This window comes from Barbus barbus (genome assembly GCF_936440315.1).
Source record: "Barbus barbus genome assembly, chromosome: 47".
NCBI classification, from domain to species: domain Eukaryota; kingdom Metazoa; phylum Chordata; class Actinopteri; order Cypriniformes; family Cyprinidae; genus Barbus; species Barbus barbus.
In genome coordinates, this window is record NC_136725.1 from 1,774,949 (window position 1) to 1,789,407 (window position 14,459).

The 14,459-nt window shown below is 37.3% G+C and overlaps 1 protein-coding gene across 5 annotated transcripts in view; it reads left to right on the forward strand.

Annotated features, from left to right (window-relative positions):
* LOC306866217 (bifunctional 3'-5' exonuclease/ATP-dependent helicase WRN-like) overlaps nucleotides 1-14,095 on the forward strand; it is a 45,940-nt gene extending 31,845 nt beyond the window's left edge. Inside the window, exons 30-33 of one of the 5 annotated variants that reach the window (XM_079411314.1) lie at nucleotides 401-463; nucleotides 707-826; nucleotides 6,805-6,927; nucleotides 13,041-14,092. In XM_079411314.1, the coding sequence (XP_079267440.1) occupies nucleotides 401-463; nucleotides 707-826; nucleotides 6,805-6,927; nucleotides 13,041-13,154 (420 nt within the window). In that variant the 3' untranslated portion in view covers nucleotides 13,155-14,092. Of the gene's footprint in view, nucleotides 1-400; nucleotides 464-706; nucleotides 866-6,804; nucleotides 6,928-13,040 lie in introns of all 5 variants that reach the window. The other 4 variants (XM_079411316.1, XM_079411315.1, XM_079411317.1 and 1 more) reach the window with 4 other exon arrangements.
* The last annotated feature ends 364 nt before the right edge of the window (nucleotides 14,096-14,459 follow it).

Here is a 14,459-nt window from a genome sequence, read left to right on the forward strand (position 1 = left end):
ATAAAATAACAAATTAAATTTACCGTTATTTTCCGGTCTTTATCCGTTCTGGCAGATTTTGAGCTGCAAAACATAAACCGCTGTTGTCCATGCTGGCAAATAATCCATCCGACATGAATTAAATAATTTTAATAGCACAACCATTCAAAACCTGAGGGCCTAGTACCATGTGCATAGGAAACAGATCACTGGGTGGGAATTAATGTAAACACAGATATCAGATACCAGTCCACAAAGTGAATGTAAACAGGGGCCAAAAAATTGGATATGGTCAGAAGATCGGATCTGTGCATTAAGACTTGCAGTGTAAATGCAGCCATTGTTGAGCTCTTGGAGTCTCTCAGTGTCCTGACGCTTTAGGAGACTAATACTTTGATGTAACATCTGCTGTGCCTTTCAGACTGATTATGGCAGACCTACTTTATTTTTCTTAGCCATCATCCCTGCATGCCCATCTCCAGAGGTGGGATCATCCGCTTTTGTCCATGGCTTTGTGAGCTGTAGTATTTACTTGTCTCACTGAAACCTTTATTAGATTTTGATTGTTTTACTGCTAATGTCTTATAAAAAAATTAGATGTTTTAGCCAATAACTGCTTCCATGCTTGAGTAGGTGATGTTCTGTAATGGTCATGTTAGCAGGTGCGAGAGTTTCTGAGATAACCGTGTGCTGATCAAATGCTAACAGATTTGTGTCATCGCTGCAGGATAAATCGGCGACTGCAGACAGACCTGCTGTTAAACTTGTGTTTGGAGAGTCACAACGTGAGACAGATGTCATGGACACAAGTGAAGATGAGCTCTTTATCAGTATTCCCATGCCACAGGTGACTCACATCTGTCTGTCTCAGAATGCCAATTACACAGTGAGTTTATCTGCGTACCACCCGAATTCCGGAAAAGTGGGACGTTTTTTTAAATTTGAATAAAATGAAAACTAAAAGACATTCAGATCACATGAACCAATATTTTTTTCACAATAGAACAAAGATAACATAAATGTATAAACTGAGAAATTTTATAATTGTATGCACAAAATTAGCTCATTTCAAATTTGATGCCTGCTACAGGTCTCAAAATAGTTGGGATGGGGGCATGTTTACCATGGTGTAGCATCTCCTCTTCTTTTCAAAACAGTTTGAAGAAGTCTGGGCATCGAGGTTATGAGTTTCTGGAGTTTTGGTGTTTGTCTGATTCTTGCCTGATATAGGTTTCCAGCTGCTGAAGAGTTTGTGGTCGTCTTTGATGTATTTTTCGTTTAATGATGCGCCAAATGTTCTCTATAGGTGAAAGATGGACTGCAGGCTAATTCAGCACCCAGACTCTTCTACTACGAAGCCATGCTGTTGTAATAGCTGCAGTATGTGGTTTTGCATTGTCCTGCTGAAATGCATGTCATCTGGAGGGGAGCATATGTTGCTTTATAACCTTTATATACCTTTCAGCATTCATAGTGCCTTCCAAAACATGCAAGCTGCCCATACGGTATGCACTTATGCACCCTCATACCATCAGAGATGGCTTTTGAACTGAACGCTGATAACACGCTGGAAGGTCTCCCTCCTCTTTAGCCCGGAGGACACGGCGTGATTTCCAACAAGAATGTCAAATTTGGACTCGTCTGACCATAGAACACTTTTCCTCTTTGAAACCGTCAATTTTAAATGAGCCTTGGCCCACAGGACACGACAGCACTTCTGGACCATGTTCACATATATATATCCTTTTGCATGATAGAGCTTTAGTTGGCATCTGCAGATGGCACAGCGGATTGTGTTTACCGACAGTGGTTTCTGGAAGTATTCCTGGGCCCATTTAGTAATGTCAATGACAGAATCATGCTGATGAGTGATGCGGTGTCGTCTGAGGGCCCGAAGACCACGGGCATCCAACAAAGGTCTTCGGCCTTGTCCCTTATGCACAGAGATTTCTCCAGTTTCACTGAAGACTTTGATGTTATGGACTGTAGATGATGAGATTTGCAAAGCCTTTGCAATTTGACCTTGAGGAACATTGTTTTTAAAGTATTCCACAATCTTTTTACGCACTCTTTCACAGATTGGAGAGCCTCTGCCCATCTTTACTTCTGAGAGAGACTGCCTCTCTAAGACATCCCTTTTACCATATTGACCTGAATATAAGACAGTTTTTTTTTCTTGGAAATACATCTGAAAAACGTGGTCATTTTATATTCAGGGTCTAGACTTTGACATGTTAATAATACAACCACAACAATAGGTGGCCCAAAATGCATAAAGAGTGTGCCATGAAATATGTAATGTGTGCTGTAAAGATTGCGATTCGCGAGTGAAAACAGAAGAAAAAGAAAATGCTTACGTCATGAGTCGTGACTGTCATGTTGGCCTGATGGGAACAAACTTCCTCTGTAAGTGATTTTAAAACATAAGACAGTACCCAGATTTAAAGACTACAATAAGATTTCACTTCTACTGTTAATAAAATTTTGGTAGGCTATATGAGATGGATGGACTAAATGTTATATAATTCAGATGGGCTACCTGTTATTTTTATGGTATATCAAAAAAGTGTATATTTTTTAAATGTCATTGTTGGTACATTTTACCAGTATTTACCATTCTTAAAAAAAAAAAAATAGGAAAATATGCCATATGAAAATAATTTAAGAAAAATGTGTTTTACAGAGAGAAATAAAAAACAAGATTTGGTTTTCAAAAATCCTTTTTCCAAAAGGTACATCTGGAAAAAGGGGGGGGTCGTCTTATTTAGATTTTTTTTTTTTTTTTATCCGTCACATACACAATTATACAGAGTATAACCAGCAGTGAATTGGTCAGGGTCGTCTTATATTCGGGTCAATACGGTATGTTACAGACCTGATGTCAATTAACTTAGTTGCTAGATGTTCTCCCAGCTGAATCTTTTAAAAATTTCTTGCTTTTTCAGCCCTTTGTTGCCCCCGTGCCAACTTTTTTGAGAACTGTAGCAGGCATCAAATTTGAAATGAGCTCATTGAGTGGATAAAAGTGTAAAATTTCTCCATTTAAAGATTTATGTGTTCAATTGTGAATAAAATAATTTGCTCGTGTGTTTTGAAAGTCTTTTAGTTTTCATTTTATTCAAATGTAAAAAAACGTCCCAACATTTCTAGAATTTGGGTTGTATGTGCACACATTGTTTCTGAAATTAGTGCACATTGCGGACAGGCTTGAGATGAAACACTGATCTTTCATTTAGACTAGTTCTGATCTCTAGTCTACCTTCTGCACACTGAAAAAAATATTGTGTAGGATTTACTTTTAAAAAAATCTTCGTAAAAGTTTGAGTAATTTTTCAAATATCGGCATCGGCCGATACGTTCGAGGCGGGACTTTTATTTTGATGGTGCTGCCGCTCACACAGCGCTCTCATTCTCCCTCTACTAGTTTACTGTTGTTGTTAACAGTTCTGTCTAATACGGATAGAAGTCGTGTCTAATAATCAGATAGAACTGTTAAACAATGGAATTAAATGTATACCAAAAGTATTATAACGATTGCTTTTGTATTATTAGTAATAGAAAGGCAAACATTTGTTGGAAACTTTTCCTTCGTCAAAGCAGAGACCAGGAGACGTTGGGATATCTTTCAAGCAGAAGTTAGTCTTTATTGAGAACTCGCTGTGCGTCGCTGTAGTCATCCAAGTCTGACTATATCTCAGCACAGTAGAGTGTATACCTTTCGAGGGGGAGGGATACATAGAGGTGGAGACAATCTAAACAAAGCATGCAAATGCAGGAATCGGCCCATTACCAGAATTTCCCCAGCCCTGACATCATCAGCATAACAGTGTGATTCAAATGCATAGGTGCTAATTAGGGACGTGCGGGTCTAGTCGACTAAACGGTACAGCTCCTACTAGTCGACACTGAAAACAATAGTCGATTACACGAGAAAAACAAAAAAAAACATGATGATGTTATCATTCAAATTACCATCATTTTAACATTACATTTAAAACATTTTAAATAAGTTAAAATAAAAGTTTTGAAAAAGAATGCATATCAAAATATTTAAATATTTTTAAAAGCGTATCTGGGCAGAAACTACATTTTTACCTCAGACCTCTTATGCGTTTTCTTTGTCAGTTGCGGCGAGCTCAAAATGACCACGCGAAAGACCAGCAAAGTGTGGGATTTTTTTTAATTAGAAGGAGATGGAAAAGTTTTTATATTGTAGACATCCATTGATTAGTAATGAAAAAAATCGCCGCGCTGGTGGAAACAACAGGAGACCGTGCCGCGACTGAGAGCAGCTCGATGGTGTTTAGTGTCCCGCGGCAGCAGATGCTCAAGTGACTTCAGCGCAGCTGAATAGTTCTGCGTTCAAATGCACGCAATAGGCTAAAGCTTGCTGAAAAACCCCAGCAAACATAACCATGAATGTGTCTGCGGGAAATAGTAAGGAGATATTTGAATTATTTACTAATAAACTAATGTTTTCTGAGTCCGTGTCGCAAGGATGAAGTTGCTGATCCTGACTCACCGTCTCCTCATTAGACGCGCCTTTAGAGAGAAATGCATCTTTATTGATTATGATCAAGATTATAATAAAATAGTTTTTGTTTTTGATTTTTTTTATTTCGTTTAGTAATAATTTAAAGCTTTCTATAGATATATTTATCATGTCTGTGAGGCATGTATTCGCTCAGCTTCGGTTCATTTTTGTGAAGCGCTCCTGTTCAAGACGCAGAAAGCGCATCATGTTTGTTTTCTTTGTTTTATAAAATAACTACCATTTGTTGGTATTGTGAGTGCACACAAATACAAGTAGACCCTTTACCGTTCCGAATGATGTATTACTCTTAACTTTATCAAAAAAAAGACGGCGTAGGCTATTTTAATGTGTTTCCACTGAAAGCAATGCATGTGTTTGCTGGTGCCTCCATGTCCTGCAGAGCAGCTTTAGCTTCCACTCTCTGCACAAACTGAGATATAGGCTAGCGCACATTATTATATATTATACTATATATTACATATTATTATAGCGCAGGTTTAACGTTTAAACATTGTTATATACTTGAACTGTTTTAGTATATCTATAGATTTTATTTTAGGCAAGTCGTGATGATTTGAGAAGGCTAAATTGATCAAACATAAGCTATGATCAGCTCATGCCGCTGGCCGCTTGGTCGTTACTTTAAAAAAAACGTATAGGCTGTTTAACGAACAAAAATGCCCCAAACGTTTTTCTAAATTAACTTATTAAAAAAACTAAACGAAATATAATAATTTTGCCATTACACACAAAACTGAACTATTTTAATAGCTGAAAGTGGTATAAACTGTTTTAGGAGAAGGGGGAAAAAGATGGGCTCGGGTCAGTAATTTTGATGAGCTGTCGGACGTGGGCTGGGCCTAGCCTGAGCGTCTCGGGCCAGGGCCGGGCTAGGGCCTAAATTTGAGGCCCGTGCAGGGCTCTGTTGAGTGTATGCCCTTTATTTTATTCTGTTTAACGACCGCCTAATATTAAATGATGATAACGCGAGGCAAGCATAATCATGACCTATTTTTAGCAGAATTAATTGAGGGATTTGACCGTGTGTTTCAAAGATTTAAATATTTCAAGTGTAGGCTGTTATATAGACACACACTTTTTTTTTTTTTTTTTTTCGCTTTTGGGGGGTTTCTAGCTTTTAGACTAGTCAACTAGTCAGATACAAAACTTCCGTTTAAACATCCCTAGTGCTAATCCAATCAGCCTGACAGTATCACCCATACCTTCACATTATCATAGCTTAACTTGGGACAATGACACGGTTCAGGAGGTGCATAAAGACAAAAGGTTCATGTCAGACACCTGGATTGCTTGACTTAATCTTCTTTGAATATCATCATCTATGCCTCAAATGCTAAATTCAGTCTACTAAACTTTCTCCGTTTATATACTATTGCATTGGAACCTAAATTAAACATTTAATACATTTGTAATACAACACTAATTAATTGTAATACTTTCTCATTTGCCGTCAGCATTCAGCAAATACGCATGTATATCATTTAAACAAATCTTTGAATGACTAATGAACATTTAACTTTGCAAACTTAGTCGGATCCAGCTGTGAGATCTTGTGAAGTGTGCATTTGTTTCCTGCATGATCACGTGTGCTCTGTGTGACGGTCGGTCAGGAGGAAACGCGCAATCAGCAAACTTTAAACTTGTGATTTCAAATTATTATTATGTATTTGCCCACTGTCATATTCATGTCATTTTCACTGTGTGCTGTATGTAAAATGACTGTTACCTTGGCTTTATTTCAACAATATGATTCCCAAACACAAACTTCCCAGGCGTAATTTTTTCCTGTTCACCCACATTTCTAAGAATTTTGTTACTAGGAGACTTTTTCATGAATATGGGCCCAGATGTAATAAAATCACAAGCTACTAAACCGAACAACAAAAGCAATGATAAAACTGTAAATACAGCTGGAAAACAGGACAAAAATCAACCTCATTAATGATAGGAACTCCAGTATCAGAAAGGTTGAGTAGGTTTTACTTTGTTTACGCTTTAACTTCTACAAACTTGAATTGAGAACCAATATAGAATTTACTTTTTGTTTTATTATTGCTTAAATTAACTTTCTCATATAGAAATGACTTGTTTTTCTGTAGTGTTTTTTTGTCTGTTTTTTTTAATCAACATGTGAAGTCTGTGGAAATGCATGTATACTTTTTGATGACAAGTCCTATAAATGTTCATATGCTGTCTGGTGTTTAGTTTCTGATTGTGGCTCTAAATGTTGATCAGTGTTGAGTGTGTGGTGTATCTGTCGGTGTGTACAGGATTCCTGTCTGAAGTCATGTGACCCAGTTCCTCAGAGCAGTGGAATGAATCTGGCCTCCTGGAACCAGGATGATAACCTGGATAAAGACACGCAAGACCTCTTCAGCGATTCACCTGTAAAGGTATGTGTTCTTGCTGAGCTTTTAAAGAACTGGACTGATGAGTAACTTACTCAAACACATAATTCAAAGAATTATACACTACTGTTCAAGGTTTGGAGTTAGTAATTATTACTTCATGGACACATGAAATTGATCAAAAGAGGCCATAACATTTATAATGTTACAAAAAGGTTCTATTTTACATGAGTGGTATTCATCAAGAATCACAGTTTCCACAAAATATGAAACTGTTTAAAACATTGATAATCATCAGAAATGTTTCTTGAGAAGTATATCAGCATATTACAATGATTTCTGAAGGATCATGTGACACTGAAGACATCATCTCAGGAATAAATTACATTTGACTATTCAAATAGTTATTTAAAATTGTAATATGTCACAATATTATATTTTACTGTATATTTGATGAATAATAATAAATGCAGTTTTGGTGAGCAGAAGAAACAGTCTTACAGATCAAAAACTTTTAAATGGGAGTTAACTCAGACAACATGCAGACATGTAAATATATTACAACACTACAGATTCTGAAAAATGGATGATGCAATTTCATATGCATTGATAATAAAAAATCTGCAGAGATACATTTGTAATTTCTATTTATTAACCTATGTGTTATTAAAATTTAAAAATGTGAAGCATTCTTAGAAAAGCTTTGGGGGGAAAAGTGTTCCCTGCATTGCTTTGTTTTTGACAGCTGAGCAATATTGGGTACAGCAAATCATTTTATCATATTTAATAGACATTGTGCATATGAAAGGAATTGAAAATTCTTGATAAAATGTGTATTATTAGTAAAAACAAATAGTAGAATTATCATAAACGTAACACTTGATCTTTATTATTGTTCAATATTTTCTGATCACTGTGTAAGTATGATTGTGACACATGGTTGAACTGTTTTTGATGAATGTGACACCTTCAGACTTAAAACAGCTAATCACATGATGTTAACAAGGAGATTGTTAGGCTGTAATCTGAATCCCTGTAACCCTGTCTGCTAGAGTGATTGAACATCAGACAGCCTCCCCTGAAGTGATGAGCGCTGTGCTCTGCTTTAGCGTGAGCCAACTGTCTAACCTCTGCTTGACCTTTGACACGGGCTATTACCCGATACCTCCCCTTGTAAGCTCAAAGCCATTAAGGTCATAAGGTTGTGACCTGTGTCACTGCGCTTCACGTCTGATCTCAGGAGGTGTGGCAGGATGGAGTCGTCTTTATAGTCAAGATCTGTTTCTAAAAACAGTAAAAGAAAGAGGTGAAATGAAATGATAAATATTACTAACACACTGTAATAATGCTGATTTTTATAAAGACTAATTTATTGTATAATGTTGTATTTGCACATGAGGTCTTTTTCAGTAAATTCCAGCCATCACTGTCTAGTGCGCATCTCTCTGACCTGTTAACGTGGAGATTAATGGTCATAGAAGCTTGTTTGAAGAGCACGTCCATCATGGCTCTTTTGTCCTGCAGTGACACAAGCCTGTAGATCAATATGAGATCATTTGGGCGGCGTCTCTAAACACACCCTCCCTCCTGATGTTCCCTTGCCCACTCAAATGATTTAGCATGAAGACCGAACAGATTGCAAGACAGGGACATAAGAAGAAATGTCTGGGAGGAAATGGAGTTTGGAGGGACGCAGAAATGGCTTGAGCAGGATTGTGATGGATGTTAGTCTGATGGTGGGCAGTGTGGGGTTTTCCTCTGTTGATGCAGCTGTCTGCGTCATGTAAACTGTCACACTCAGGATATTCTCAGAGATGTGGCTGTAAGCCAGCACTAGTTGGGTTTGAAGCATCACTTTGTTGAACCGTCTGCACAGTTGAAGGGCTAAGCCATTTGGATGAATGCAGCAAAATTCAACATGACTTCAAAATAGTTACTTTGGCCTTTGTTTGAAAACATTCCAAAGTTCCCGTCCACACGAAGACGGCGTTTCGTCAAGGAAAACTGAGCTTTCTGAAAACACTCTCCAAAGTTGATAAATTTGAAAACGCAGTTTTTCGCGTTGTAGTATGGACTATGAAAACTAGGGTCGGGAATCGAAAATCAATTCCAAATCCAGAATTTGATACTTGTTGTAAAATGAAAATTTCAATTCCACCAATCAATTCCCTTTTTTTCTTTCTTTTTCTTTTTAGAGGGCAAAAATGGGCTGTTAAAAATGTATTTGTCTTTGAATCATTAATTCAAGAGATTCATTCAGAAACACTGATTCATCCAGTAATGAAACAAGTCAATCTTGAGCGAGTCATTGCATCATTTCATTCATAAATTCCTTGAGATTTTGTTTAGTTTTCTAATACTTTTTTTCTTCAGGTTTGTGAGAGAACTACAACCTGCATTAAAAAAAGTCTCAATTTATCCAGAATGGGGCAACTCTATTTTGCACACAAACAGCTCTCAATCGAGTCCCGTTTTTATGTAGTCTTCTATCAGGTGAAGTTATTTTAAAGAAAAGTGTGTGTCTTCGTAATCTTTCATAATAACCAGGGGTGATTTTAGACTGTAATCATTACAGGGACACAAGCCCCCAAGAATTTACAAAAGTACTTAAAGTACAAAATTAATCATTCATTCATTTATTTATTTATATCATGCAGACCTGCCAACCTAGTTACCATGTTTGAGTAACAGCTTCACAAACAGCCTTTTCACAAACACAGTATTATTTCTGTATTACAGTCATTCATAAGTTAATATTTCAGATATAATCACTGATGTTTATGGTAGCGATCAAAATAGACCTTTAAAAGTTAACTGGTTCTTCAAAAAACGTTTGTGTCGATTGCATTGTTTGGCCACTAGATGCAGAAAAGTGACTTAAAAAATGTATTTGTGATTGAATCAAGAGATTAGTTTAAAAACACTGATTCATCCAGTAAAGAAACAAGTGAGACATTAAATCATTCATTCAAACCACTTTTTCATCATTTTAATATGAACTAAATATATTATAAATACATTTTAATTTAAATGTTTAATAATTCGTTCAAATTAAACACTTTTAAATAGACTGCAGCAAAGGTATTTTGTCACACATTATTTGTTTCGTGGGAGAATCGTGATCTCTGTTTGAGACAAAAAACAATCGTGATTCTCAATTTATCCAGAATCGTGCCGCTGTCGTATGTGACTGAGTGCAGACCTTTGGGAAATATCTAACATGAATAACGTTATCCTAACACTACATCATTTTCAAGCTAGTTTGCCTATTCACCAGGCATTTAAGTTGGCAAAGTAGAGTAAAGTTATGTGCTCGGTGACAGAAAAGTGTGTGTGTTCATGCCTTGCAGCTAAAAAAAACACAAAAAACATGACATCAGATGAGGACACGGACAGGGAGAGAGAGCAGCAGACCTAAAAAGAAACCAAATAGAGTCCATGCCCCACAGCAGTCCCCCCCCCCCCCCCCCCCCCAGTAATTGTTAAATTTTTAAACAATTATTAGTAATATTTACTTTATTCATGCAAGTTATTTTATACTTGACCATACCTAATTTCTATTCAAATAAACTTGTAAAATACTGTTTTTGTTTGTTTTGGAACACAAAGCTGGCACCTGAAATCCCATCACAATAATACAAATGCTTTTAGCAGATAACAAATGTTATTGATCAAATCTGTTCCCAGCAGATGAGATCTAGAAAACGGGATGTCCTTGTTCAGCTAAATACAAATTCAATGCTACTCATTAATAGTGATTTGTATAATCTTGGTAGTTACCTCTATCTTTTCAGGTACCGTGTCATATTATGAATTTAGTAGAACTTATACATTTTTATAAATATCTATCTCTTCGACTCAAGTGGTGACAGTCTCTGCTGTTATGCTTAAATGATCATAGAGCATTGATGGGGTGCAAGTTTCTTTCTCTAATCTTTGTATAAACCGTGGTTTTGAAAACATGAACTCCTAAGTCTAACGAAGGCCGTGAGAGCCGTGCAGGTAAAACTCACTCCTCTGCCCACAAGAGCTGCAGTAGCAACAGATGGAAGCGGCTGCAGTCTTGTTGTTATTAGCGCACCCACCTGTTATTGTTGTTGTGTTGTTGTTAGCGCACCCGCCTCCAATGCTGTTTGACGCTGGTTTGAGTCCTGATCGCAGTATGAATACGACCAGTTACACTCGCTACGTTTACATGCACCTAAAGAAGAAGTCTATAATCAGGTTGATGGCTCAGTCTAACTGAAAAGCCTTCATCTAAACACCTAATCATCTAAATCAATCAATCTGATTAAAATTTTGATCGGATTTAAAGAGGTGGTGTAAACCTGAAATAATCAGAGATGCATATGGTTTCATAATGTTTTATGACTTTGCATATGTTTATTTGGTCACACTTAGGTTTGGAGAGCAGTTCTCCCTATTAACTAACTATTAACTATGACTTGCCTCAGTAAACTCCAAATTAGGGATCTTGAATTTGATCATGCAGAATAAGGCATTAATAAGTATTGGAACAGTAAAGCCAAAATTGCTCTGTTGACTGTGGAGTCAAGACATTTGCAAATATGATTAAAAGATGAATATGAGATAAAACTACAGAATGTCACATTTTATTATTAGCCGTTTCAACACATAGATGTTTTACCAAATAAGAAGAACAGCACTTTTAGAGTTCATCCCACTCATTGATGTGAGCATAAGTATTGGGACAGTTGAACATAAGGCAGATATAAAAGATTAAAAGCTATTATTTAGTTGCAGATCCCTTGCACACAATCACAGCAGTGAGTCTGTGACCCATAGACATCACCAGACTCTTGCTCTCATCCTTTGAAATACTTTTCCCAGCCTTTAATGCAGCCAATCCCAATTGTTGCTTGTTTTGGGGAGTTTCTGCCTTTACTCTCCTCTCCAGCTGGTGAAATTCATGTTCAATCAGATTTAAATCTGGAGATTGACTTGGGCAATCTAAGACTTTCCATTTCTTTGCCCTTATAAATTCCTTGACTGAACTGGCAGGGTGTTTTGGGTCATTGTCCTGATGCAATATGAAGCACTTCCCAATGAATCTGGTGGCATTTTCTTGAATATTGGTAGGCAAGATGGTTTTGTACCCTTCCAAATTCATTCTGCTACTGTCATCATACATTAAGTCATCAGTAAAGTTGAGAGGGCCTGTTCCAGAGACAGCCATGCATGCCCATGCCATGACACCACCTCCACCATGCTTTACAGATGAGGATGTATGCTTGGGATCATTGCAGATCCCCTTTTTTCTCCACATTAGTGCTTTCCCATCACTTAGATAAAGGTTCATCTTTGTCTCATCGGTCCGTAAACACAGTTCCAAAACTCTTCTGGCTCATCTTTGTGCTTTGTTGCAAACTCTAATCTTGTCTTTCTATGTTTGGTGCTGGTCAGAGGTTTGCATCTTGCTGTGTAGCATCTGTAATTCTGTGTCAAAGTCTCCTGAGGACAGTAGATTGTCAGAGCATCACCCCAGCTTTCTGGAAGTTGTTGCTGATTTTACAGACACGTCTTTTAGGATTCATTTTCACAGCTTTTATGATTTGTGTGTCATCAACTACTGTTGTTTTCTCAGCCGATCAGGTAGTTGTTGGTTGCTGGTGGTTTCCAAACTCTTGATTTCTCCATGCCCTTTATTTTTGCTAGAGCTCTTACTGACTTCCTCTTTTCTTTTAGCATCCAAATTGCTTGCTTTTCTCTCAAAGTCAGCTCCCTCATCTTCATCCTGGTTTGTGTGTGTCATCAGAATACAGAAGTAATGGATATAACTATTCCCTGCTTTTAATGTCTGAAGAATTAATGCAACAGGACACAGCTGATCACTTAGAAAGACCTGAGAGGCTCCAATACTTATGATCACATCAGATAGAGGGATGAACTCTAAAAGTGCTGTTCTTTTTATTTGGTAAAACATGTATGTGTTGAAACGGCTAATAATAAAATGTGACATTCTGTAGTTTTGTCTCATATTCATCTTTTAATCATATTTGTAAATGTCTCGACTCCACAGCGAACAGAGCAATTTTGTCTTTACTGTTCCTATACTTTTGGAGGGAACTGTACATGTCAACGACGTCACAATGTCTTTTGAGTAAAACCAACTACAGGCTGATTCTTTGTTTCCACAGACTGAAAGTCAGCCTACAAAGAGAAAACTGCCTGACTGGGCTGAAGGACCAAGCACTTCAGTAACTGCTACGACTGAGAAGAAAACCAAAAAGAAGAAAGGACTTTTCATTTGATACTTATTAGGCTGCATAGTGTACGTTTTGATATTTTGTACAAGATTTAAAATAATTAAATTTTGTTGATGGTCCTGAATACTGATATGACCTAACTCTACGAGAATGTCTTGTTATTTTCTGTATTTGTTCTCAAGGCTCCTGTGGTCTGCCGCCAGCTAGGTATTTTTCAGATTTCTTACCGGCTCACACACTAGTTAGGGAATCTTTCTGGATTTGTGCATATCATGTTTCTGCTTCTGTGAGTGGCCTTGAGCTGTATGCTACTTCCAGCTGTCGTAATGGAAACACTCCTCCCAGAATCCCGTGCAACACCCAGACCTCATTTCTGAAGCATGCTGGGACTTTCTTGAAGTAGTTCATTCCTGAGTGTAAAAATATTAAATAATTGACCTGACATGATATGATTTTGATAGTTCAGAATATTTATTGCCAAGAAGCAAATTCTTTAATTTGTAAAAAAAAAAAAAAAAAAACATCTGTAATTAATACAGTATTGATGCAATTTTGGTGTTCACAGTGATGCAGTGATTTTTATTTGACTTAAGCTTGCTGTAACTGAAGCAGCACATTCACAGAGCAGTATTTGTGTGCCGGTCCTGTAAAAGTTCATTTGCAAGGCAGGAGTAAGCACAGGCTTTTACAGTCCATTCCACTTCTGTTTTCTGCCACCGTGCTAAACATAACAACAGAGCCTTAAAGCATGCCAAATTTCTGTCCCTTACACCTTTCCCTGCCATCATCATCATCCCCAAAACCCCAAAAAGTCTTCTACTGAGCACTTCCTCTCTGAGTCCACCTCTGTCCAGCTTTAGTTGTGCCACAGTGAAGCACAACTGACTGATTCAGAGTTTGTAGCCCTTTCTAGCCCGTGTAAATCATTGTTTTGTATACAAATGTAACAATAATAATCAAAAAATTAAAGGTTTGTAACTACCTGCATCTGAGTGCCATGAGTCATGATCCAACACAGATGTGAAGGATCGAGGAGAAATGCTGTCAGCTCTCTGCTCTAAATGACATATGATTTAATGTACACTAACATTTCATACATGCTGAACAGAAGTTCATTACGGATAAAACTACAAACTTTCCCTACAAACTACAAAGGCTTTCTTTAGTGCTTTTGCTCTAATCTGATTATCTAAAGATTATCATATTTATTTGTGTAGTTTTCAAAACAGTTTTACAGAAAATCAGGATATATGAAGGGGTGGTGATGGTGCAGTGGATAAGACACATGCCTTTGGTGTGAGAGACCCGGGTTCGAATCCACTGTGAGACACCAATGTGTCCCTGAGCAAG